General features: G+C 50.7%; 2 protein-coding genes across 21 annotated transcripts in view; one reads left to right on the top strand and one right to left on the bottom strand.

Annotated features, from left to right (window-relative positions):
- Positions 1–22,628, top strand: part of ACAD9 (acyl-CoA dehydrogenase family member 9) — a 33,668-nt gene extending 11,040 nt beyond the window's left edge. For 3 of the 4 annotated variants that reach the window (XM_016941863.4, XM_001140269.6, XM_516734.7), the window contains 16 exons: positions 3,059–3,160; positions 4,814–4,920; positions 5,942–6,042; positions 7,145–7,223; positions 8,812–8,986; positions 10,782–10,855; positions 12,060–12,135; positions 13,570–13,640; positions 13,894–14,013; positions 15,613–15,741; positions 17,674–17,753; positions 18,462–18,588; positions 18,833–18,910; positions 19,510–19,638; positions 20,233–20,305; positions 22,020–22,628. In XM_016941863.4, coding sequence (XP_016797352.1) covers positions 4,837–4,920; positions 5,942–6,042; positions 7,145–7,223; positions 8,812–8,986; positions 10,782–10,855; positions 12,060–12,135; positions 13,570–13,640; positions 13,894–14,013; positions 15,613–15,741; positions 17,674–17,753; positions 18,462–18,588; positions 18,833–18,910; positions 19,510–19,638; positions 20,233–20,305; positions 22,020–22,120 — 1,497 coding nt within the window. In that variant the 5' untranslated portion in view covers positions 3,059–3,160; positions 4,814–4,836 and the 3' untranslated portion in view covers positions 22,121–22,628. Of the gene's footprint in view, positions 1–3,058; positions 3,161–4,813; positions 4,921–5,941; positions 6,043–7,144; positions 7,224–8,811; positions 8,987–10,781; positions 10,856–12,059; positions 12,136–13,569; positions 13,641–13,893; positions 14,014–15,612; positions 15,742–17,673; positions 17,754–18,461; positions 18,589–18,832; positions 18,911–19,407; positions 19,639–20,232; positions 20,306–22,019 lie in introns of all 4 variants that reach the window. The other variant, XR_010155334.1, reaches the window with a different exon arrangement.
- Positions 19,682–24,787, bottom strand: part of CFAP92 (cilia and flagella associated protein 92 (putative)) — a 115,450-nt gene continuing 110,344 nt past the window's right edge. For 14 of the 17 annotated variants that reach the window (XM_054680981.2, XM_054680983.2, XM_054680982.2 and 11 more), the window contains 2 exons: positions 24,631–24,787; positions 19,682–19,822 (listed from right to left, as the gene is read on the bottom strand). In XM_054680981.2, coding sequence (XP_054536956.1) covers positions 19,788–19,822; positions 24,631–24,787 — 192 coding nt within the window. In that variant the 3' untranslated portion in view covers positions 19,682–19,787. Of the gene's footprint in view, positions 19,823–22,730 lie in introns of those variants that run through there. The other 3 variants (XM_063806211.1, XM_063806210.1, XM_016941861.4) reach the window with 1 other exon arrangement.

Genomic DNA, 24,787 nt, shown 5'->3' on the forward strand with positions numbered 1-24,787 from the left:
GGCTAACATGGTGAAACCCCGTCTCTACTAAAAATACAAAAAATTAGCCGGGCGTGATGGCAGGTGCCTGTAGTCCCAGCTACTCGGGAGGCTGAGGCAGGAGAATGGCGTGAACCCGGGAGGCGGAGCTTGCAGTGAGCCAAGATCGCACCACTGCCTTCCAGCCTGGGCGACAGAGCAAGACTCCATCTCAAAAGAAACTGTATAGTTTTAATTCAGGTTTAGAACTATGATTCATTCCAAGTTAATTTGCATTTCTTTATCAATTTTACAATTTTCAATGTCTGCAAAAAGGCCTACAATTCTTAAATGGTTGGTTTATCTTTTAGAGCAATTTTTTTTTTTTTTTTTTTTGAGACGAAGTCTCACTCTGTCACCGAGGCTGAAGTGCAGTGGCGCTATCTTGGCCCACTACAACCTCTGCCTCCCAGGTTCAAGCGATTCTCCTGTCTCAGCCTCCTGAGTAGCTGGGACTATAGGTGCGCATCACTATGCCCGGCTAATTTTTATATTTTTTTAGTAGAGACAGGGTTTCACTATATTGGCCAGGCTGGTCTCGAACTCCTGACCTCGTGATCCACCCGCCTCGGCCTAAAGTGCTGGGATTATAGGCTTGAGCCACCGTGCCCGGCCAGCAATTTTTAAAATAGGAAAAAAGGATCTTGTGGTTACCCATGTAGTTACTGATTCCAGGGCTCTTCATTCTCTCATGTAGAGTCAGATTCCCTTTTGCTACCATTGCTCTTCTGTGGGAAGGACTTCCTTTCACTTTTCATGATGTGCAGCTCTGCAGGGGATGCATATTCTCACTTTTGTATGTCTAGAAAAGTTTCAGCCAGGCATGGTGGCTCATGCCCATAATGCCAGCATTTAGGGAAGCCGAGGCTGTCGGATCACCTGAGGTCAGGAGTTCGAGACCAGTCTGGCCAACAGGGTGAAACCCCGTCTCTACCAAAAATACAAAAATTAGTCAGATATGGTGGTGTGCACCTGTAATCCCAGCTACTTGGGAGGCTGAGGCAGGAGAACCACTTGAACCCGGCAGGCAGAGGTTGCAGTGAGCTGAGATCACATCACCGTACTCCAGCTTGGGTGACAGAGCGAGACTCCATCTCGAAAAGAAAAAGAAAAAGAAAAGTCTGTTTCATCAGAACAGGTTTCTGTGTTGACAGGATTTACCTTTCAGGCCATTAATTGTGTTGCTCTGCTCTCTTCCTGACTTCATATTGCTTCAGAAGAGATGTCTGCTTCCATTCTTTGTTCCTTTGTACATAGTGTTTCTTTCATCTCTGGCTGCTTTTCAGTGGTTTTTAGGAAAATTGATTATCACATTTATTTATGTAGTTTTTTGCACATTTATTTTGCTTGGAGTTGTTTGAACTTCTTGGCTCTGTGTGTTTATACTGTTTATTGAATTTGGATAAACAGTTGTACACCCATACAGTGAATACTGAACAACAAAAAGTAATCAAGTATTTATACACGCAACAACACGGGTGAATCTGTAAATCATGACCTGAGTTAAAGAAGCCCGGGAAAATAGGTGCCATATGGATTCATTTATATAAAACTTGAAGATGCAAACTGATCTACAGACAAAGATTTGTGGTTGCCTGGGGATGGTGGACAGATGGATCGATCACAAAGGGGCATAGAGACTTCTGGTGAAAAAGGAAATGTTTTTATCTCGATTGTCATGTTTTCACTGACAAGTATGTCAGAACTCAACAAATTTTATATTATAAATATGTGCAGGTTATTCTTCGCCAATTATGTATGTCAATAAAGTTGTTAAAGGATAAAAAATGAAGGGTTTGGCCTGCACTTTTGGGAATCTGTAGTTCTCTTAGTGACCCATGTATACAAAAATTCTTAAGTGTAGGTTATGGTGTTTTTAACAATTTATAATACTGATGAAGTTTAATTAGCAATTCAGAAGTACACTTTAATTAATTTGATGCATACAAAAGTGTGCAATTATAGGTCTAATGCTATGCTATTGATTGTTCAGTTTTGCTGTAGTGAATGTGAATTTTTATTTTAGAGATGAGATCTCACTCTGTCGCTCAGGCTGGAGTGCAGTGGTGCCATCACAGCTTACTCAACCTCCCAGGTCAAGTGATCCTTCCACCTGAGCCTCCCAAGTAGCTGAGACTACAGGCTGAATGTGAATGTTGAATGAATGAATGAATTGGTGTTAAACAGGCTAAACTATCTCAGAACTTGTGGATTGTGCTGAAAGCAGTATGGCCTCTGGCAGTGAAGTAAACCTTGGCCCAGATACTGCCATGAGGTGGCTATCTAGCTGAACATTTTAGTACAATTCTGAGACTTGCATATTTATTCTCTCATTTCCTAGAAAATACTGGCCAAAAAAAGTATGAGGAATATAAGGAGGAGGAAAAACATGAAGTTTAACATGCCTATAGAAAAATTTACATCCCATGAATGTATATAATTTGCTGCTGTTTTACACAGCAAAAGCACCCCTGTGACTAGCACCCAGATCAAGAAATAGAACACCACCTAGCTCTGGCAGCTTTTAACAATTTTATTCTGGCCAGGCGTGGTGGCTCACACCTATGATCCCAGTACTTTGCGAGGCTGTGGTGGGAAGATTGCTTGCGTTCAGGAGTTCAAGACCAGCCTGGGTAACATAGCAAGACCTCGTCTCTACTGGAAAAAAAAAAAAAAAAAAAAAAAATTAGCTGGGTGTGGTGGTATATACCTGTAGTCCCAGCTTCTCATGAAGCTGAGGCAGGAGGCGCACTTGAGCCTGGGAGATTAAGGTTACGTGAGCTATGATTGTGCCACTGCACTCCAGCCTGGATATCAGAGTGAGACCTTGTCTCTAAATAAATATATAAAAATAAAAATTTTCCTGGGCTCATTACATAAAATTGAACACAGGCCTAATGACCATGACTACAGAATTTCTAGTTTTGAAAAAGTTTCTACTCTGGGATTATATATGATTAATATATAAACACTGTCCTGTTTACTTATATTTGTAGAAACATAGCTTATATTTGTTTAATCAAGATTTTCCTCTTGGCAGTGGACTCCCGAAAAATTGACCAGGAAGGGAAAATCCCAGATGAAACTTTGGAGAAATTGAAGAGCCTGGGGCTTTTTGGGCTGCAAGTCCCAGAAGAATATGGTAAGTCAAGCAAACAAGCACCCAGCCAGTTTAGCTCTTAAGAAAGCACTCTGTATTTGTCCATAACAGGTCTAGTTGCTGGAATAGATGACACCATCTGTGGTGGGCTACATGGTAGGGGTGGACTGACTGAAGGACCTGTAGGGAGGAAGTGCTCTCGGGTCCTGTGCTTCTCATCCTAGCACAGAGGAATGAGGCATGTGGTCTGGCTGGCTGTAGAGTGCAAGGCACATCGAGGTGGGAGATTGGACCAGTGGGAACCTTTGAGCAGGGTCCTTTGTCCTATGGACTGTCCCTGTAATTCTTTGAGCATCCTAGTGATGTTTTTAGCCCCCAAGTGGCAGTTCTGCCTTATTAGAGTTGGCCAGTCACTACAACTTGCCTCCCTTATGCGTTTTCTCGAGTTGGTCACCTGAATTCTGCAGAGGTTAAAGGGACAGGCAAGCAGTGTGTAGAAGGCAAGGTAGACCTTCAAGGTTCAAAGGGATAGACCACACACATGTGTGCCATTTGTGTTTACCCTCAGGCCCTTTTGATATAAAATTATAAAGGCCAAGGATGCTGCTAAGCATCTGACAATCCACAGGACAGACCCCCACAACAGAAAACAATCCATTCCAAAATGTTACAGTGCCACAGTGGAGAAGCTCTGTCCTGGAGTCCTCTGGATACTGGGCAGTGGGTCACACTATAGTTGTTGCATTTATAAAGACCTACAGCTGTGATGGAAGATTCTCACTACATGTTAATTGATTCGATGTGTGTGTAGATATCTTCATATTTAAAGTATATATCTACATATGCTTGTATGCCTAGAAAAAGTGTGGATGGAAGGATATACACAGAAATGCGCTTTCTGAGGCACAAGATTGCGAGCTTTTTTTTTTTTTTTTTGAGACAGGGTCTCACTCTGTCATCCAGGCTGGAGTGCAGTGGTGTGGTCATAGCTCACTGTAGCCCTGAATTCCTCGGGCTCAAACAATCCTCCCACCTAAGCCTTCCAAGTAGCTGGGACTACAGGCGTGCGCCGCCATGCCTGGTGAATTTTTTTTATTTTGTAGAGCTGGGGTCCTGCTATGTTGCCCAGGCTAGTCTTGAATTCTTGGAACCAAGCAATCCTCCCACCTCAGCCTCCCAAAGCGCCGGGATTACAGGTGTGAGCCACTGTGCCTGGCCCTCGATTTTTGTTTACTTTGTACCTTTCTGTATTGTGATTTTTTTTTTTTTTTTTTTTTTTGAGACAGAGTCTCTCTCTGTTGCCCAAGCTAGAGTGCAGTGGTGCGATCTTGGCTCACTGCAATCCCTGCCTCCCAAGTTCAAGTGATTCTCATGCCTCAGCCTCCCGAGTAGCTGGGACCACAGGCACGCACCACCACACCTGGCTAATTTTTGTATTTTTAGTAGAGACGGGGTTTTGCCATGTTGGCCAGGCTGGTCTCGAACTGTTGACCTCAGGTGATCTGCCCGCCTCAGCCTCCCAAAGTACTGGGATTACAGGTGTGAGCCACCATGCCCGGCCTGTATTGTGATTTTTTTTTTTTAATATGGTGATCTGGCATTACTTTATAATCAGAAGAAAAAAAAAAGCCAATGAAGCCTTAATGGGAGGAATCTAGGGCTGGCCTGTGATTGATGCTGGTCCATCTCTCCTAGGTGGCCTGGGCTTCTCCAACACCATGTACTCACGACTAGGGGAGATCATCAGCATGGATGGGTCCATCACTGTGACCCTGGCAGCGCACCAGGCTATTGGCCTCAAGGTCAGGTATCTGGGGATTCTGTGTGGTGCTCTCTGTAGGTCTTCTGGAGTCACATGGAGGCATAGAGGCCAGAGGCTTGGTCCCTCTGAATTGGGCCTGATATCTGACCTTCAGCCCTGCCCTTCAGTTCCCTCACTCTGGCCACACCTCATGGTGCTCAATCCTCACACACTGCCCACATGCGCAGTGGCCTTTGGGTCGCATGTCCCTTCCTTCTGAATCCACCTCCTGTCCCCATTGCCTCTGATCCACCCTTCAAGGCCCAGGTAGGGTGCCACTGTCTTCGCCTTGGGCTGGAAGTGGTCTCCTCTCCTGAGCCTTCGTCCTTCAGCCTGAGCATGCCCCCACTCTTTATGCAAGCCACCTTCTCCCCACTGGGCTTGGAGCACCTTAGGGCAGGCCCAGGGTCAACCGCCCTTACTGGCAATCTCATTACTCAGATTATTTCTGCTTAATGTTGACATCAAAGAGAGCTGAATGCACACCATGCTCGGCTCCCCCACCCCAGAGAGCACACACATTCATGCAGATGTTTAGTGAAGAGGGGGACTGTCTTTGTGGCACTGGGAGGGCAGCAGGTGGGACAGCCCTGACACTGAGCACCTTCTTTAGGATAGGCTTGGTTCCAGCACTCCTGTGTCTTCACATTGCATCATCCAGACCCTGTCAGTGGGTGGGAGTGGCCCAGTTTGTGGATGACAAGATGGAGGAGGCTTTCTTTGGAAAGGGATATCCTTTGCCCAAGACCACTAGTCTGGGAAATGAAGGAACTGATATGAAAGTTTTGCACAAGACTGCAAAGCACTGTGGGTCGCACAGGCTCACGGCACTGGCATGTGCGCCCTGACCGTCTCCTCAGCAGCTTGGCTCCCTGGGCTCTGCCTGTGGCCGCTTGCTCTGAGTTCTTGCTGTCTTCTCTTGCCCGAAGTAAATATTTGCCTCAGAAAGGAAATGTTTCACAAACACCTCATGCTCTCCTTTCTCCCCACAGCTGACATTAGTCTGTGTCTGTTTTGTTTAGGGGATCATCTTGGCCGGCACTGAGGAGCAGAAAGCCAAATACTTGCCTAAACTGGCATCCGGGGAGCACATTGCAGCCTTCTGCCTCACGGAGCCAGCCAGGTCTGTCTCTGCACAAAACGTTATCCCTCAGCAGCTGTGATGTTGCCCAAGATTCACTGGGGCAAGGGGCTGTTGGTTTTGTTGAGTAGCTGACTTTTCCTTCTTTCCAAAATCTTGCAAAGCATCAACTCAGCAACTGTTCTTGCCATTCCTCTTATCTTCACCTTATTTCTCTGTCCCAGTGAGACTTGCAAGTGAGATACCACGCTTGACAGCACTTATTAAATAAATTTTTGTGGTTTACAACACACCTTGACATACAATATAGTAATAACGTTCCGGCTTCAAAGCACCTTTCAGAATATATAGCGTGGGTGGTACTGCTCCCACTTACACATTAGGAGCTGAGGTTCAGTGAGGCTGTGTGATCTGCTGGATGGAGCAGGGCTGCGGCAGCACTCGGGACTCTGATGATAAGTCCATCACCTGGACCATCCTCCATCCTGCTTCACTTTGCATGAGAACCTGGGAACAGTCATCCTTCCTGGGGTGCCCAGAACTCATCCTCACAGGACCTCAGATGAGCCCATTGCAAGCACCCATTTCCACGTTTAAACCTAAGCCCAAGTTGTTTTCACTGCCGCTTTTTTACGTGATGTATTGAAGCAGAGGTCGGCTAAATCCAGCCTCCTGCCTGTTTTTTATAAATAAGTTTTGTTTGTTTGTTTGTTTGTTTTTGAGACAGGGTCTTGCTGTGTCACCCAGGCTGGAGTGCAGTGGCTCAATCTCATCTCACTGCAACCTCCGCCTTCAAGCGATTCTTCTGCCTCAGCCTCCCGAGTAGCTGGGACTACAGGCATGCCCCACCACACCCAGCTAATTTTTGTAATTTTAGTAGAGACGGGGTTTCACCATGTTGGCCAGGTCTCAATCTCTTGACCTCGTGAACCACCTGCCTCAGCCTCATGTTCTATTAATAGCAGCAGAGTTGAGGAGGTGAGACAGACATCCTGTAGCTTGGAAAGCTGAATATGTTATCTGACCCTTCATTTTAAAAGTTTGCTGACCTCTTACAAGTATAAAACCTCCATTTTCAGGCCCTCAAAAGCATTCATATTTATTCCCAGTATTCTCCCTTGACCACATCTTTCTGCATCTGCAGTGGGAGCGATGCAGCCTCAATCCGGAGCAGAGCCACACTAAGTGAAGACAAGAAGCACTACATCCTCAATGGCTCCAAGGTAGGGTTCCTTCCCCATGGCCACATCAGGGTCTCAGTCACAACCTTCACTGCCACTGAGTGAGCACTCTCCACACACCAGGGATTGTACCTGCTGCTGTAGCACCAACTACCTTCTTGAGCTGCTTTTATGTGTTTGTTTTTAATTTTTTTTAGTTTTTTTAATTTCAGACGGAGTCTCTGTCACCCAGGCTGGAGTGCAGTGGTGTAATGTCAGCTCACTGAAACTTCTGCCTCCCAGGTTTCCAATGATTCTCCTGCCTTAGCCTCCTGGGTAGCTGGGATTAGAGGTGCGTGTCACCACTCCTGGCTAATTTTTGTATTTTCAGTAGAGATGGAGTTTCACCATGTTGTCCAGTCAGGTCTTGAACTCCTGACCTCAAGTGATCTGCCCACCTCGGCCTCCCAAAGTGCTGAGTTTACAGGCAATGAGCCACTGTGCCTGGCTTGTAAACCCAAAAAATCTTTAAATTTTTTGTTACACAAAGTTTCAGACATATTCTGTGTGCCTGGCTGGCCCTAACTCCAGCAGTCACCTGCTTATGGCCACTGTGCCTCTTCCAGCAGCATCGCCACCTCCAGATCGCATGGTAACAATCTCAGCATGCCTCTCTAAAAGACAGGAGTTTTTTTTGTTTGTTTGTTTTTGTTTTTTAATAAACACAAAGCCGTAATACCCTTATCACATTTTAAAAATTGATAATTTCTCTTTTCTTTTGAGACAGGGTCCCGCTCTGTCACCCAGGCTGGAGTGCAGTGGCACGATCTTGGCTCACTGCAGCCTCAACTTCCTGGGCTCAGGTGATTCTCCTACCTCAACCTCCCAAGCAGCTGGGAGTACAGGCACACAGCTAACTCTTTGTATTTTTTTTTTTTTGGTAGAGATGGGTTTTCACCGTGTTGCCCAGGTTGGTCTCAAACTCCGGGGCTCAAGTGATCTGCCCACCTCGGCCTCCCAAAGTGCTGGGATTACAGGCGTGAGCCACTGTGCCCAGCTAATAATTTCTTACATCTATCAGCATTCAAATATCCCTGATTGCCTCATACCTATTTTTGGTTTAACTGTTTGCTTGAATTAAGATCCACACAAGTCCCATCTGTTGCTGTTTGTTAAGGAGTCTGTTTCTGCCTCTGTCTCCCTCTGTTTCCTTTCCTCCTCCTCACCACCCTCCCGCCTTCTCTTTTTTCATTTCTTTGTAGAATTAACAAATAAATGTTGTGTGTATTTACATCTACAACATGATGTTTTGAAATATGTATACCTTAAGAAATGATTAAACCCTTTCTTTCTTGAAGAAATGCAGTTGTCTGGCGGTGGAGCCTGAGCTGTCTGACAACTTTGGATGTTCTTTCCCCCGCCCCCGCCTCCACCCGGCCATCCATGTCCCTTGGGAAAATCCTTGCTCTGGGGAAAGTGGGCTGAGCCCTGTCCTCTATTCACTCATGCTTGGTTGGCTTCTGCAGAGCCAAGGACCCTGCATGTCTGGCCTGAGGTCTGACTGGCAGCTGGAGCTTGATGGACAAAGACAGAGCTGAGGTGGGTCACATAGGGGTTTGGTTTTCTCCAGAGTCCATCTTTCTGTCCTCAGGTCTGGATTACTAATGGAGGACTGGCCAATATTTTTACTGTCTTTGCAAAGACTGAGGTCGTTGATTCTGATGGATCAGTGAAAGACAAAATCACAGCATTCATAGTAGAAAGAGACTTTGGTGGAGTCACTAATGGGAAACCCGAAGATAAATTAGGCATTCGGGGCTCCAACAGTAAGTAGCTCCTGTGCGCGCGCGCGCGCGCGCGTGTGTGTGTGTGTGTGTGTGTGTGTGTGTGTGTGTAAGGGGGAGACTGGCCCTTGACTCTGTCCAAATAGCAAGATAAAATGAGATTTAAACACTTTCCGTTTTTGTTAAGCATTTTAAAAAGATCAAATTAAGAATGCCACTTGGGCTTTGTCTTTGTTCCTGCAGCTGAGTGCTGCTCACTTGAAGGCCTGCTGGTCATCCCCTGCTGTAGCTGCCCTAGCAGACACACCACCTTAGAGCTCAGCTTACAGTCCCCAGCCTTTAGTTGTCTCAGTCTGCAGTGCCTGGCAGCCTGCTTCAGGCTGTGAGTTGGGTTCAGGTCCATCTGGGTTCAGGTCCATCTGGAGGCTTGTTCTTAGAGCAGATCATAAGCACCTAAGGGGCCAAGCCAAGCCATATAAGTACTATTTTTGCCGTGGGAGACATAGTCTCCCTCTGTCACCCAGCCTGGAATGCAGTGCTGTGATCTCAGCTCACTGCAACCTCTGCCTCCTGGGTTCGAGTGATTCTCCTGTCTCAGCCTCCCAAGTAATTGGGACTACAGGCGTGCACCACCACACCTGGCTAATTTTTGTATTTTTTGTAGAGATGGGGTTTCAACATGTTGCCCAGACTTGTCTTGAACTCCTGAGCTCAGGCAGTCTACCTGCCTCAGCCTCCCAAAGTGCTAGGATTACAGGTGTGAGTTACCATACCTGGCCACTTTTTTTTGGTTTGTTTTTTTTGAGACGGAGTCTCGCTCTGTCGCCCAGGCTGGAGTGCAGTGGCACTATCTTGGCTCACTGCAAGCTCCGCCTCCCGGGTTCACGCCATTCTCCTGCCTCAGCCTCCCGAATAGCTGGGACTACAGCTGCCTGCCACCACGTCCAGCTAATTTTTTCTATTTTTTAGTGGAGATGGGGTTTCACCATGTTAGCCAGGATGGCCTCGATCTCCTGACCTCGTGATCCGCTCACCTCGGCCTCCCAAAGTGCGTGAGCCACCGCACCCGGCCTTTTTTTTTTTTTTTTAATAGAGATGAGGTCTTGCTATGTTGTCCTGGCTGGTCTCGAACTCCTGGGTTCAAGTGATCTTCCTGCCTCTGCCTCCCAAAATGCTGGGATTATAGGCATGAGCCACCATACCTGACCGACCCTAAAACACATTTAAGGTCTCTGTTCATGTTGGGTCAGCTCTTTGTATTGGCCACAGGAAGTCACATGGTCATACCTAGCAGGCAGGGAAAGGGAGGGAGGTCCATCCCTCCTCACAGTGGGAGAGTGCTACAGTTAGATTGCAGGGGTGTGATTGTGTTAGAGTTAAGAATTGAGACCAGTGGTCCCAGTCTACCCTAAGGCTTCAGGAAATGCTGTTCTTTCCCTCACTTTGCTTGTTCTGGCTCTTTATATGCCTGGTTCTTTTCATTCGTAAACTTCTGCTAAATGTCACCTTAGAAAAGTCTGACATAGTCCTTAATAAAAATATTATTATCCACCCCCTTGCCAACCTCCATTTCTCTTTATCGTGATGCCCTATTTATTTCATCCATAGCACTGATCACAATATTACATTGTTTTGTTTATAGCTTTTGTCTCCCAAATCAAAGTATGAGCCTCCACAAAGATAGGAACTTTGTCTTTCTATACTGTCCTACCAAACATTGGATGGATGGATGGATGGATGGATGGATGGATGGATGGATGGATGAATTGCCTGCTTGCAGGTCAGATGCAGAGTGGTTTGCATTGTCAGATGAGATCTTAAATTTCATGTGTTTCAGCTTGTGAAGTCCATTTTGAAAACACCAAGATACCTGTGGAAAACATCCTTGGAGAGGTCGGAGATGGGTTTAAGGTGAGTTGCCAGCCACAGCCCCTTGTACCAGGTAGTGTCATGAGTGCAGTTTGTCGGCCCCCAGCTTTTGCCCTATCCCTGCTCGTAGCAGAGTAGCCTGTGCATGGCAGGTGACTTTGCATGGTTATCTGTTGGGAAATTGGCAAAATGGACACTGGAAAATTGGCTGGCTCCTAGAAGAAGTGTATGGTAAGGATTGGGAATCTCCCTTCACCTCTGAGGCCCTATTCACCTCGAGCGGAGGCTAAGATTCCCTTCTGCAGTGGGTATGAGAAAGCAGCCTGTGGGCTCTGCTGAATCTCAAGCTCTGTGTACCACAACCCTGGTCTGCATCCCTGCCCTACTCTTTTCTTTTTGGACTAAGACTTATTTTTATCAAGAGATGATTCATATGACAAAGGACTCACCATTTAAAAATATTATTTCAGTGGTTTTTAGTATATTCACTATGTTGTTCAAATATCTCACACAGAACATTTCCTCACCCCAAAAAGAAATGTTGTACCATCCAGTATGACCCTTACCCCATCCCTTGGCTGCTACTCTTTTACTTTATGTCCCTATGGATTTACCTGTTTGGAACATTTCATAAAAATGCAGTCATATGCAAGATCCAGTCTTTGGTGACAGGCTTCTCTCACATTGCGTGATGTTTTCAAGGTTCATCTCTCTCATAGCATGAATGAGTAATTCATTCCTTTTATGGCTGAATTCTCTTCTGTTGAGTGGAGATACCACATTTTGTTCATCCATTCACCAGCTGATGGACATTGGGGTTGTTACCGCTTTTGGCTGCTATCAGTAATGCTACTTATGAACATTCATGTCAAGTTTTAATGTGGAAATAACGTTTTCAGGTATTTTGATTTATGCCTAAAAGTAGAATTTCTGTTTGGCCCAAGTTGGTCTTGAACTCCTGGGCTCAAGCGATCCTCTTGCCTTGGCCTTCCAAAATGCTGGTACTACAGGCGGGAGCCACCATGCCCAGCTCTGGCATGGTCCTTTGGAATAACGTTCAGTGGTCTTGTGTGTGGGGATGTTGGTGGAGCTGCAACAGTGACTGAACCACCTTGTTCTGAGGCATTAGGATGGTGCTTTCTCCCAGCTTGAGGGAAGGCAAGCTGATCCACCTGGCCTGGTTTCGTTGCGGCCTCCTCCCTCTGCCTCCTTCAGGGCCCCTGGGCTCTCCCTGTTCTCCCTGCAGGTGGCCATGAACATCCTCAACAGCGGCCGGTTCAGCATGGGCAGCGTCGTGGCTGGGCTGCTCAAGAGATTGATTGGTAGGTAAGTTAGGGACAAGGCCCTTTGTGCCCCACCCCCTGCTGCCCCGGCTCCAGCCCTGGAGGCTCTGCCATTCCCCCGGCCCTTTCCAGGCCAGTGCTGAACCAGGCTACCAGCCTGAGCTCAGTCCCTGGGCTTTTGTGGAGACCAGAGGGTCTCCTCAGCCTGCCCCTGAGGTTTGTTGTCTTCCGCATTCCTCTGTTTCACCTCCACACGGGTGATGCCGACTGGGGGACAGGCTTTCTGTCTGGGGTGGGGATGGGGATTGGGGAATGGGCTGTCTGTCTGGAGTGAGAGGTTGCCACTGACCAGTAGGAGCAGAGCTGCTTGGTGAGCACACACCAAGAACCAGGCTTCCAGGATACACGGCCTCTGGTTCCCAAGGTCCGTGCCTCCTGGGTGACTCTGCACGGTGGGTGGGGAGTAGGATCGGGTTTGGAACCCAGGTCCCTGGGCCCCTGGATCTTACCTTTGTTCTCTTCTGTCAGAATACCCCAAACCTCCATTTTCCTTTGCCAGTGAACTTAGAACAGCCCTGTAACCATCCTGGTTGTGGTGGAAGCATTTGTGGGGAAATGGGGGTACCCGGGGCAGCACACCCCTAAGTGCTTTATGAAGCTCCTCTTTGGTGCCAGGCTCTGGGCCTGTTTTGGCTTCCCTCCATTTTAGAGATGAGAAGACAGAGACTCAGAGAGGGCAAGCGATTTGTTCCAGACTGTGCTCCTGGACCCAAAATGAAAGCTGTCAGGCTCCAGGCTCAGGGCTCTTCTTACTCAGGCACAAGGCCTCTGGGGAGCTCCTCTGCCAGGGCTCTGAGTGGGGCTCGGCCCTCTACACCTCCTGAGTGCACCACACCTGGGAGAGCCTGTGGAGGACATGGCTACGGCGGGGCGGGGGTGCTTCTGCCTGGGAGAGGCGCCATGTCACTCTTGGGCCCTTAGAGCTCAGCACTTTGTCACAGCCACACACCTGGAAGCCCCAGCCTGAGTATTCAAGCCAGGCGGCCCCACCTGCTTTGGTCACTGCACGGGGTGTGAGCCTGCACCACCTCTGTCTGGGGCCTCTGTGCCTGGCTTTGTGCGAGGCGCCCTCCCCCTTCCACCTGGTTGCATCTTCACAGCGACTCTGAGGTGGGGGATGGTGTTCAGGGAGGTGTCACACTTGGCCTGAGGCATAGCCTGTAAGAACCATTGCCAGGATTCAAGTCTGTATCTGACGCCAAACTCTGTGTGTGGGTGCCATGAGGAGGGGTGGTTCTCCTCTGACCCACGGGTGCTGGCAAGTGGGGGTGCCAGCTTCTGGGGTATTTGACCTCAGCAGACACGCTTCTCACAGTGCCCGCCTGTGGGAAGGGTAAGGATGATGGCCATAGGAAATCATGTTTGAACCACAGAAATATTCCAGTTCATTCTAATAACTCTGCTCTTCCTCAGAAATGACTGCTGAGTACGCCTGCACAAGGAAACAGTTTAACAAGAGGCTCAGTGAATTTGGATTGATTCAGGTACCAGTGGTTGAGTACTGTATTTGTGCATTTCACTGTGTGACATGAACGGTGTGTTCTTTTGATGTCTCTGTACTGGTGACTTCTGTGGTGATTTGGGAAGAAGACTAGTTGAGGCTTTATTTGACACGGGTCACTGGGCTTGCTTCTCTTGGGCATTGAGGCTTCTGACTTAATTACTTTCTCTCCTGTTTCACAGATTTGGCTCTCAGCACATGCAAATTGTTTCTTGTGTTTTTTCTGAACACTCCAGGAGAAATTTGCACTGATGGCTCAGAAGGCTTACGTCATGGAGAGTATGACCTACCTCACAGCAGGGATGCTGGACCAACCTGGCTTTCCCGACTGCTCCATCGAGGCAGCCATGGTGAAGGTAACCCTGGCATAGCCAGAGAGCTGACGCTGGAGGGAGGCTTGGGAAATCTCCCTCACTGTGACCTTTCAAGCCCATGCTGTTGCCTGTCATCTTCCTCCTGTCATTGATCCAGTATTTATGATGCACTTGCCCTGTGTAGCACTCCAGGGATAGGCAGGCAGCGGGGAGCAGCAGTAGGGAAGTGTCCAGTGGGCCAGTGGATCAGCAGTTTATAGCAGAAGGAGACCGTTATGATAATATCCTTTTAGAGTAATAACATTACATCTGGCTTGTGTGAAAAAGACTTCTTTTTTCCTTAGTCTATGGCCTTCCTACTTTCTGGTATCAAAACTTTATCTTAAAAACTAAGCATATGGCAGGGCGCGGTGGCTCACACCTGTAATCCCAGCACTTCGGGGGGCCGAGGTGGATGGATCACCTGAGGTCTGGAGTTCAAGACCAGCCTGGCCAACATGGTAAAACCCCATCTCTACTAAAAACACAAAAAATTAGCCGGGCATAGTGGCGGGCAACTGTAACCCCAGCTACTTGGGAAGCTGAGGCAAGAGAATCACTTGAACCCGGTGGGGGCAGAGGTTGCAGTGAGCCGAGGTTGTGCCATTGCACACCAGCCTGGGCAACAAGAGCAAAACTCCATCTCAAAAAAAAAAAAAGTGTATGAGCCTGAGCAACATGGCGAAACCCCATCTCTACAAAAAATACAAAAATTAGCTGGCATGGTGGCACACGCCTGTAGTCCCTGCTACCTGGGAGGCTGAGGTGGGAAGAGCATCTTATTTGGTTGAGGTAGATACTAGAATTTGCTTTTGTTTTGTTGAGGGTGGAGGGTGTCATTTTTTAGCTGTAATAAACAAGATGGCCATACTTGGGGGGACCCTACTTTGTGCCCCCCACAATTGTTTTTAAGCTGGTCTCTGGAATTGAGCTCTTGAGAGAAATAGTGAGAGGTATGGCAGCTTACAGAAGCAAACATCCTGGTGTCGGCAGGAGAGTCTACCTAAAAGGTTGGGATCCTGAAGTGGCAAGGTCCCTAAAAAAATAAAAAAAACAAAAAGGCTGGGCATCTTGGACCATGTTTGAGTCTTTTCTAGGTGCAGTCTGTGTACTGGGTGCATTTGCATGTGTTTTATCATCTCGTTTTCTTGTCACCCTTGAACAGTGACCACAGACATTAGTTTGCTGTAGGCCAGCCTCTTCCAGATGCTAAGCCTAGGGCTAAACATGGCAGTATGTTTGCCCCCAAGGCACTTATAGTGTGCACAGACAGAAAGAAGTCACGGCCGCTGGGGCTTGGCAGGAACAGGTCAGGTTTTCTCGGGAAGGGGAGATCTTAGGTGGGTTTTAAAGGAACAGGAGCTCAGCCAGGTGCAGATAGGGTGAAGACAGGCCCAGAGGTACAGAAGGTCATGGTGGGGTAGGGAACACAAGCTGGCCAGTGTGGTCACGGAAGGCAAAGGACTTGACCACATCACCCTTCAAGTTCCTCCCTGGCCGATCTCCTCCCCAAGCCCGGGTGCCTCCCATGCCTCCCCAGCCACCCAGCTCCCTGCAGCGTAGGTCCTCCTTTTGGAAAGGATTCAGTGTGACACCCCACAGGTGTTCAGCTCCGAGGCCGCCTGGCAGTGTGTGAGTGAGGCGCTGCAGATCCTCGGGGGCTTGGGCTACACAAGGGACTATCCGTACGAGCGCATACTGCGTGACACCCGCATCCTCCTCATCTTCGAGGTGAGTGGCCCCACCACCAGCTAAGCTGTGCTCCACCCCCACCCTGCCTGGTCCTAAAGATGCTGCTCAGGGCCTTGCAGAGGCCCCCGCAGCCCAGGGCTGGGTCGCATGCTCTCAGGGGCTCTCCTAGCCCTGGCACGTCTCCTTCCCGATTGCTGCCCTCCGTGAAGTCACAAGCCTGAGGAGTCAGTTCAGTTAGCATGTGCCAGGTGGCAGGGGAGGGAATTGGGGCCACAGAGATGACTTCGGGTGCTGTGTTCTGATTGTGCAGCAGGGCCGACCAAGGGAGATGACAGAGTGTAAAGAGGCAGGGAGCGGGCATCCTCCAGAGGCAGCCAGAGTTTTGTGAAGCATGCGCTCCTGGCCCCTAGGGGCAGAAAGAAAGGGCTTCAACCAGGGCCGGGTGGAGGGCAGTTTGTCCCTAAGGGCAGGGTAATAGAGCGCGCCAGGCCCAGATGGGACTGATCTGCTGGCACAAGGTGAATGAAGAGAGAGTGAAGGGCTTTCTGGGAGCAGCAGTCAGCCCTGCTAGGTGGGCTGGGGCAGGCAGTGGGTTTGGGGGTGTTGAAGAAGGTATATGGGAAGGCTAAAAAAGTGGCCAGACTGTGGAGGACCTTGATTGACAGCAGAGGAATTTGGAAGCCACAAAACGTCTTTAAGCAGGGCATTATTTGGTTGTATCTGTGTTGTGGGAAATGCCCCCAGGGGCTCAGCAAGTGCTGGACATGTGGATGGGGCTCATGTGGAGAGTGAGTTGCAGGGATGAGGCCGGAGACCAGGGGCTCTCCTGCTGGGGGGGAGGGGCTAGACCTAAGAGAGCACAGCAGGATGAGTGGGATATGACGGTGGGCATGGGTATACAGGAGGCAGGCCTGAGACAGGGAGAGGGTTTGGGCCTGAGCAGCAGGTCTGGTGATGAGAGGCATCATCAGCCTCTGGGAGTATAGTCTTGTCTCCTGGGCCGTCCTGCCCAGTGGGAGGCCTCCTTGGCTGCTTTTGTTCCCAGCCTACCCATTGGGTTCCAGCCATCTCCACTGTTGCAGTGGACATACGGGGCAAGGGCCAGCCTGAGGGCACTGGAGTGGTCTCAGCCCTGCAAAGGGTCTTCTCCAAAGGCCCTTCCCTTAGCCTGGGAGGGTTGGGGTTCTCCAGGGCTGGGGTGGTCAGCAGGGTTCAGGAAGCCCTCAAGGCCTTGGAAGAACACAGGGCTCTCGATGTAGGGTGGGAGCTCCTGTCTGCAGCCTGCTCGGAGCTGGGTGGTCCTGCCAGGAGGCCCCTGCAGTCTCCCCTTTTCCTGTAGGGAGTCCTGCTGTCCGTGATGTCAGCCTGACTGCAGGGGACAGTCCTCAGTCCCTGGTGCTGGCTGTGTAGCCTGGGTCAGGCCCCTGCACCTGACACACAGTTCCATTGTGCAGAGTGGGCAGAAGCCCACTGGCCTCTCACTGATCAGAATCATGGGTTGGGGGAGTGGGGAGCATGTGGCCCTCTGGGTGTGTTGACACCTGGCACTGAGGAGGTTCTAGCTGCCACTCAGCAATTTCTGGCTTCCGTGAGGAATCTGGCCTCCACCTGGAGCCAGCAATGTCTGTCTGGCACTGGCTGAGCCCCAGGCATCAGCCCCCCTCACCACCCGGGGAAAGCTGGTTTCCATTTTAGAGGACCTGGAGACTTGGAGAAAGGCTTGACACACGTGAGGCCGGTCACGGAGAGGTGGGGAGTCCCAGTGGGAGCTCCTGGCCATCTGGTCACCTCCCTCCTCATCCCTGTGCACTCCCTGAGCCCTGGTCAGAGCCCTGCTCCCAGCTACTTCAGGAGCAGTGGCTTTTGTGGCAATGGGCAAGCAGGCAGTGGCCGGCCCTAGCCAGCACATGTGGCACTACCATGGCTGCCTGGCCGGGGGGCAGCCTTTGACCTCTACACTACTGGCCACAGGGAACCAATGAGATTCTCCGGATGTACATCGCCCTGACGGGTCTGCAGCATGCCGGCCGCATCCTGACTACCAGGATCCAGTAGGTGCCATTGTCACCGTGTGCTTCTCAGGTCCCATACCTGCCCAGCAGGGGCCAGTCCAGGGCAGTGGGAGGAAAGAGCTGCCTTGACCTGGAGTGGGGGCATGGGGGTGTGGCGCAGCCTTGTGGAGGGGACCTTCCCCTGTGGTAGTGGGGGGCTTGCTGCCCAGGGAAGCCCTCGCTGCCCTGCCCTTATGGCCACACCACCCTACAGCTTCAGCATAAATACCGTATCCCCCATCTGGTCCCTCACACTAGAGGCAGCTGGTTTTTCAGAACCTGAAGAATGAGAGGTGTCCCTTTAAAGGTGCCAGGCCTCACAGCCAACATAAGCCAGTGTTTCTCTTCTCTGCCCTTCTTCCCCTCATGCTCCCCTCCACCCCCACCCTAGGGGCACAGTAATCCAAAATCACTGCTGGAGGCCAAGTACAGGTTGCTAGTAGCATTTTGTCTCCTTCACAGGAGACAGCTGCTGGGAAGCTGGCTGTGACTCCACCCCTCATGGGGGAGCACATGTGTGGCTCCCCTGAGGAGACTGGCTGCTCTCTGGCAGGTGGTGGGTTTGGGGGGGTTCAGGCTGTAGCCAGGGGCCCGGCATACCCAGGCCAGAGTGGGGCACGGAGCTTCTGGGTGCCGAATGGGCCACGTTGCTGGACAGTGAGAGCCAGCAGCGAGGCCTCCAGTCACAGGACCATGGACTTTCTGCAGTGAGCTTAAACAGGCCAAAGTGAGCACAGTCATGGATACCGTTGGCCGGAGGCTTCGGGACTCCCTGGGCCGAACTGTGGACCTGGGGCTGACAGGCAACCATGGAGTTGTGCACCCCAGTCTTGCGGTGAGTGGGCCTAACAGGCATACCCCCTATTTCAATGCCCTCCTGCCAGATCTCCTCGTGGCAGAAAAGATCTCACTGTGGGGGGTCTGGGCTTCTCCAGGGGAAGTTGGGGAACACCAGCTAGTCCATGACACCCTGGATTGCTTCCCCCAGATGGGGCATCTCTGCCTGGTACCCGGGCTGTGAGACAGGACAGGGCACTGTAGGGATGAGGTGCTGAACTGAGTCCTGTCTTGGTTAATAGGACAGTGCCAACAAGTTTGAGGAGAACACCTACTGCTTCGGCCGGACCGTGGAGACACTGCTGCTCCGCTTTGGCAAGGTAACCAGGCCCTCCCAGGCCTGGGTCGCAAGTGGTCCTCCAATTTGGCCAGCATTCATGAGACTACTTTTTGTCAAGCATCCTTTGGGACCAGGCCTAGAACAGAAATCTTGATCACCCTGGAGGGATGGGGTGGTGAGGTCAGGCTGACTTTGTCAGCCTGGGGCCCACTTAGCTACTCGGACGGGTACCCTTGCTGGGTGAGTTTTCTGCAGTGTTTTTCTGTGCACCTTTCAGGTAGAGAGGCTCCCTAGAATCGGGAGGGCAGCTCCACCTGGGGCCTGAATCTAGGGACCTGATTGGTGGGGCCCTTGCTGCTGAAGGTGACAGTAGCACAGTAAGCACTGGCTTCTGGTCTCAGCCAAGCTTCTGGGACCTGGTCTTGCCTTAACCCCTCCCTGAATCTAGAGCTCAAAGAGAAGGGAAAACAGAAGGTGGCTGGGAGCCGTTCTCCCACAACCTGAAGAGAAAGGTGTTATTGACTCCACTTTCTCAAGGAACACAGGAGACTAAGACAGGCAAAGATGCAGCCCAGGGAGGGACCGTGTGGGGGACTGGTCTAGGTAGTGAGTCCCCACTTGGAGCCTCTGTGATCCCAGACCATCATGGAGGAGCAGCTGGTACTGAAGCGGGTGGCCAACATCCTCATCAACCTGTATGGCATGACGGCCGTGCTGTCGCGGGCCAGCCGCTCCATCCGCATTGGGCTCCGCAACCACGACCACGAGGTGAGCCCAGCCCAGCCTCACACAGGGCCTGGATGCTGCCATCTGTCCTGCTGCACTTTAATGAAGTTGATTGTTGAGGAGGGTGTGGTCGGGTGTGGGGGAGGCTGTGCAGGTTCACCATGCGGTGGCCGTGGGAGGGTCTGTGCTGCTCAGGAGATGGGGCCATTCCCTTTCTTCTTCCTGACTGAGAGAAGAGGGGTTGAGTGACAGGGGTTCCTGATCCCAGTGCCCCTACCCCCAGCAAGGGACAGACCCTGCATATTGCCCGCTGTGCTGGAGGGAGGCGGGTGCAGTCTCTGAGGACCCACTGTATACCAGGATCTCTGCCTGCACTTTCCAGAGCACCTGCAGATACCAGGATTGTGACATCTGCCTTTCAGAGGAAACAGGGTCAGAGATGTTGAGTCACTTGCTGTTGGGGAAAGGCTGTATCCACAGGGCTGGAATTAGAACCCAAGACGGGGTGACTCCTGTGCCAGGCCTTTTGTGACCCCCTGCCATGCTACCCAGTTTGGCTGATAGGCTGGGTTTTTGAAGCTCAGAGGTCTGATTCCAGGAATTTGGGCATATCTTTTCTGTCCTCGGTTCTGGCAGGTTCTCTTGGCCAACACCTTCTGCGTGGAAGCTTACTTGCAGAATCTCTTCAGCCTCTCTCAGCTGGACAAGTGTGAGTGGCATGTCTTGGGGGAGAGAAGGAAGGGCCCACTTCTAGGCCCCTATTGATGATGAGCTGTTTCTGGACCCTGTCAAGCTACCAGAGTCTGCTAGCTACTCACAGACCTCTGCCTTGAGCGAGGGCCTGGGTAGGCCTGGGCTTAGCTGCAGCGTAGGCCTGGGCTTAGCTGCAGCAGTGCCCACCGGGCACTGTAGGTGCATACCTGCCCCATTCACCAAGGCAGTTGTATGTATATATGTGTGTGTGTATGTATGTATGTATGTATTTATTTCGAGATGGAGTTTCGCTCTTGTTGCCCAAGCTGGAGTGTAATGGCGCAGTCTTGGCTCCCTGCAAACTCCACCTCTTGGGTTCAAGCGATTCTTCTGCCCCAGCCTCCCGAGTAGCTGGGATTACAGGCGCACGCCACCACGCCCGGCTAATTTTTTGTATTTTTAGTAGAAACAGGGTTTCACCATGTTAGCCAGGCTGGTCTCGAACTCCTGACCTCAGGTGATCTGCCTGCCTCAGCCTCCAAAAATGCTGGGATTACAGGCATGAGCCACCGCGCCGGGCCTGCCAAGGCAATTTTAGATTGAGCAAGTGCAGAGCCCTTTGCGCAGGACCCCTGGCATCTGCCCTGCATGCCTGGCTGTATTCTTTTTTTTTTGGAGACATAGTCTCACTTTGTCACCCAGGCTGGCTGGAGTGCAGTGGCATGATCTTGGCTCACTGCAACCTCCACCTCCTGGGTTCAAGCAACTCCTGTGCCTCAGCCTCCTGAGTAGTTGGGATTACAGGCACGCACCACCATGCCCAGCTAATATTTGTATTTTTAGTAGAAACAAACAGGGTTTCACCATGTTGGCCAAGCTGGTCTCCAACCCCTGACCTCAGGTGATCCGCCCACCTTGGCCTCCCAAAGTGCTGGGATTACAGGCATGAGCCACTGTGCCCAGCCCTGGCTGTATTCTTGAAGCTGCCCAGGGAAGGCTCACGAAGGGAGGAGCACCTGGTTGTACCTGATTCTGGAGACAGCATTTTACCTGCCCCTTTACCCACTGTACTCCATCCAAAATGACCCTGCAGTGCCCTGCAGAGGTCTCAGGCCTTAGCCTAGAGAACAGAGGGCTTTGCTCGTGCTCCCCGCTCTGTCTGCAGTGCTCTTCCTCTTCTATAGCCACTCGACCATATCTAGGAATGCCCAGCTCAGTCTACCTCTGACCCTCACAGTCCTGTTGACCTGAGGTTCTGGATCAGTGTCCCCGCAAAGCCCAGTCGTGTTGCCAAGTGATGGGTGTAGGCGCCAGCACTGTGGCACTTGCTGAGAGTGGCATATGATTTTTTGCAGGTCCTAGCCCTGGGGGTAGCCCAGACACCCCCCCAGTGCTGACAGGTTATGTGCTGTGGAGGGTGCTGAAATGGTTTCTCCTCCAGTGGGCTGGAATCACAGATGGGCTGTTTACGGAGCAAGTGCCGGCTCCACCCCATGAGATCTGGGGGTTAGAGATGAGCAGGATGAGTCCTTTGTAACTGAGAATGAAGCTGTACCCCTTTCTCTCCCTGCAGCCCTGAATCACTTGCTGGGGGTCTGGAGGAGGGGTTCACCCTTAGGGCTGCTTCATGGTGGGTGGGCTGACTTTGTGGAAAAATGCCCCCACTTCAGCCATGTTTGTCTTATCACGGTGCAGAAAGATCACCCACCATCTCTCCTTTTCCTTCCCAGATGCTCCAGAAAACCTAGATGAGCAGATTAAGAAAGTGTCCCAGCAGATCCTTGAGAAGCGAGCCTATATCTGTGCCCACCCTCTGGACAGGACATGCTGAGGCAGGGGACAGTGTCCCCTGCTGCCGCCCGCCCCTACCCATGGCCCGTTGCTGGATGACTGTTACTCTTTTTTCAGAAGGTGTTGGGATTATCACAGGTTAAGCCTTTTGTTCCCCCATCTGCACCTGAAGGGTTGTCGCCTGGCCTGGGAGAGCCTCTTCCAGGTTTTGACCTGCAGGCAGTGCTCTCTAATAGGACCATCACAGCTTCTGAACTGAGCTGGAGAGAGAGAATGGAATTGCTGACCCCTGGAACTGGCGGGTATTCTGGTCATTGAGGAGACACCATAGTGGAAACTGGGGCTTATGCTGCTGCCTCCAGGGCGTGAGGTGGGTGGGGACCTGTGTCAGGTGTGGATAGCCATTTCTGCTCAACCACACATTCTCTAAGAAACAGCTTGAAAGCTCTGTCTGGGTCATTCATTTAAACTAGAAGCAGAGGCACTTAAAACATGTACTAGGAACCATTTAACAAAGAATATAAAATGTCACAATCTGTGTACTGTTAGCCTTTGCTGTACTTGTCACACTGTTCCTTAGAACCAGCCTTTAATGGGTGACAGCAGGACCCTGAGAACCACCCTTTGGTGATGGCCTCGGGTCCCCTTTGTCCTCACCCTGCAAGGAGGGCCCAGAACGCTAAGGAGCAGACACACAGTGCAGGCCACAATCCCTTGGGGTTATGAGCCCTTAGTTTTTATCCTTCTCAGGAGATGATGGGGAGGCTGTCTCAGCTGATGTTCCTACCTAGGGACTTTAGTTTCTTTACAAGAACTGGCTTCTACTCTTGAGGAGAGGATGAATGGTATCTCCAGGCCAGCAGGCCTTTGCATTTCTCCAGCCTCCCTTCTGCTGGCACTTGAAAGATTACACCAGGTCCCAGCGTGCTCACTGTGGTGAACTTTAAGCTTTGATGTGGTCCTTGGGTGGTCTGGAGCTCTAAAATGCCTATTGTGGACACTCCCTTGAGCACACAGAAGGCAGCCGACTCTTTTTCCTCCAAGTATATTCCCAATTTACTGTGATGCTGGAAATAGGCAAGGAGGAGACTGGGAACTTGGAGAGCTGAGCTGGCTGAGTGGGGCTGGCCTGAGCATTCTGCCAGGGGTTTGGTAACTAGTTTTTAAAATGGGGAAAGTTTGTAAATATTGTGACCGTGTAAATAACCTCTCAGTGAAACCTGAAGTTCTGTTAGTGATAGCAGGGCAGCATTTTGCACAAAATGAAGCATGCATACCTCTGAACAGAAGGCTGCTTGGAGTTTCTTTGCACAGGAGAAGTTTGGGGAGGGGCTGTCAGACCCATCCCCCTTCTGTGCAGCCTTCTGGAAGGGGGCTTCACTCTAGGCTGGTGGCGTGTAAGGCCTCAGTCTTACATGCCAATGGAGAATGGCAAGTTCTCCATTCATCCATCTGGGTTGAAAAGGCCTAGCGACCAGTTCAAGCCTCTCCCTCTCATCTGTAGTTGCTAACTTTTCTTAAACATGTTGTGGGAAGAGGAGACCCCAGCAAGTGTTTCTTAAGTGATTTCACCAGTGAAACCCCCAGGAGACTTTTGCTGGGAAGGCTGGCAGTGGAGCTCACTAGGAAGCCTTCTTACCAAGGAAAAGCCTTGTGTTCTTAGGCTAGACAGCTCTCCTAGCTGGAGCCTTCTTGAGAGCCACAGCAGTAACTGTGGGCCTGGGACATGCCCACAGAGAGCAGGTCTCTTCAGGCAACCTGGGAGATCTAGGGCCTACTGGGGAGGGAGGGAGCCAAGTCTAGGCAAATGGAGAAAGTGACATTTCAGCAAACTTGTTAGCACTTCCATGGAGCTGTGATCAGTTGTCCTTAGGAGTCGAGGAGGAGAGGAAGCCATCACGTTCACCTGACCTAGTTTTCTGGGAGAGGTTTCTCTGGCAGACCTTGTTTTTAGATAGGCTCATGTCTCTTTCTCCCTGAACAAAGGTTCTGGCTCTGTTAACCAAGTTTGGGTTCTATGTTAACCTCTAGATGATCCTGAGATCAATTTTCATAAACAGGGATAAAGAGGAAGAGGACTTGGAGGGACTGGTACAGCAAGACCTACGTTTCCTGTCTCTGCCTTTCCCCCACAGAAAGAACTGTCAGTATCTTTGCCACTGGAAGGTCCCAGTGAAGCCCAGAGCCTCTGCCCCCAGCTCTTGGCTGGACACCTAGAGATCAGTCATGGGTAATAGTGTTGAAGCTCAGGAAGCCTTTAGACCTGTCTTCCAACTTCCCCACTTTATAGCCAAGAAACCAGACCCAGGGCATGAAGGGATTTGCCTCAAGTCACACAAATGTCACATTTGGGGCTAGAATCCTGGTCTGAGTTCCAGCCCAGCATTCAATCTCTTCTTTCAGACCCATTCTGCATCTTGCTTTTCTTAGCATAGAAAGTTTGGTTGATAGTGTAAACAAAATGGATACCACTGAAGATGTAGAGTGGCACAGAGCTCCTGCCTGCCCACGGCATCAGGAGGCCCAGCTTGGCAAACCCTTGCCTGTTACCTGTTACAGGCTTTGGTGCGGGCGAAGGGGGCAGCTCGAGGAAAGGTGGTGGTTTCTTGTACAGATCAAAGTCCACGTGGTGCCTGTCCCAGCTCCACCTGTCTCGATCCAACACAGGCTCCAGTACATTAGCAAACAGGGAGTTTTCCTTCCACTC

The sequence above is a fragment of the Pan troglodytes genome, chromosome 2 (assembly GCF_028858775.2).
Source record: "Pan troglodytes isolate AG18354 chromosome 2, NHGRI_mPanTro3-v2.0_pri, whole genome shotgun sequence".
NCBI lineage: Eukaryota > Metazoa > Chordata > Mammalia > Primates > Hominidae > Pan > Pan troglodytes.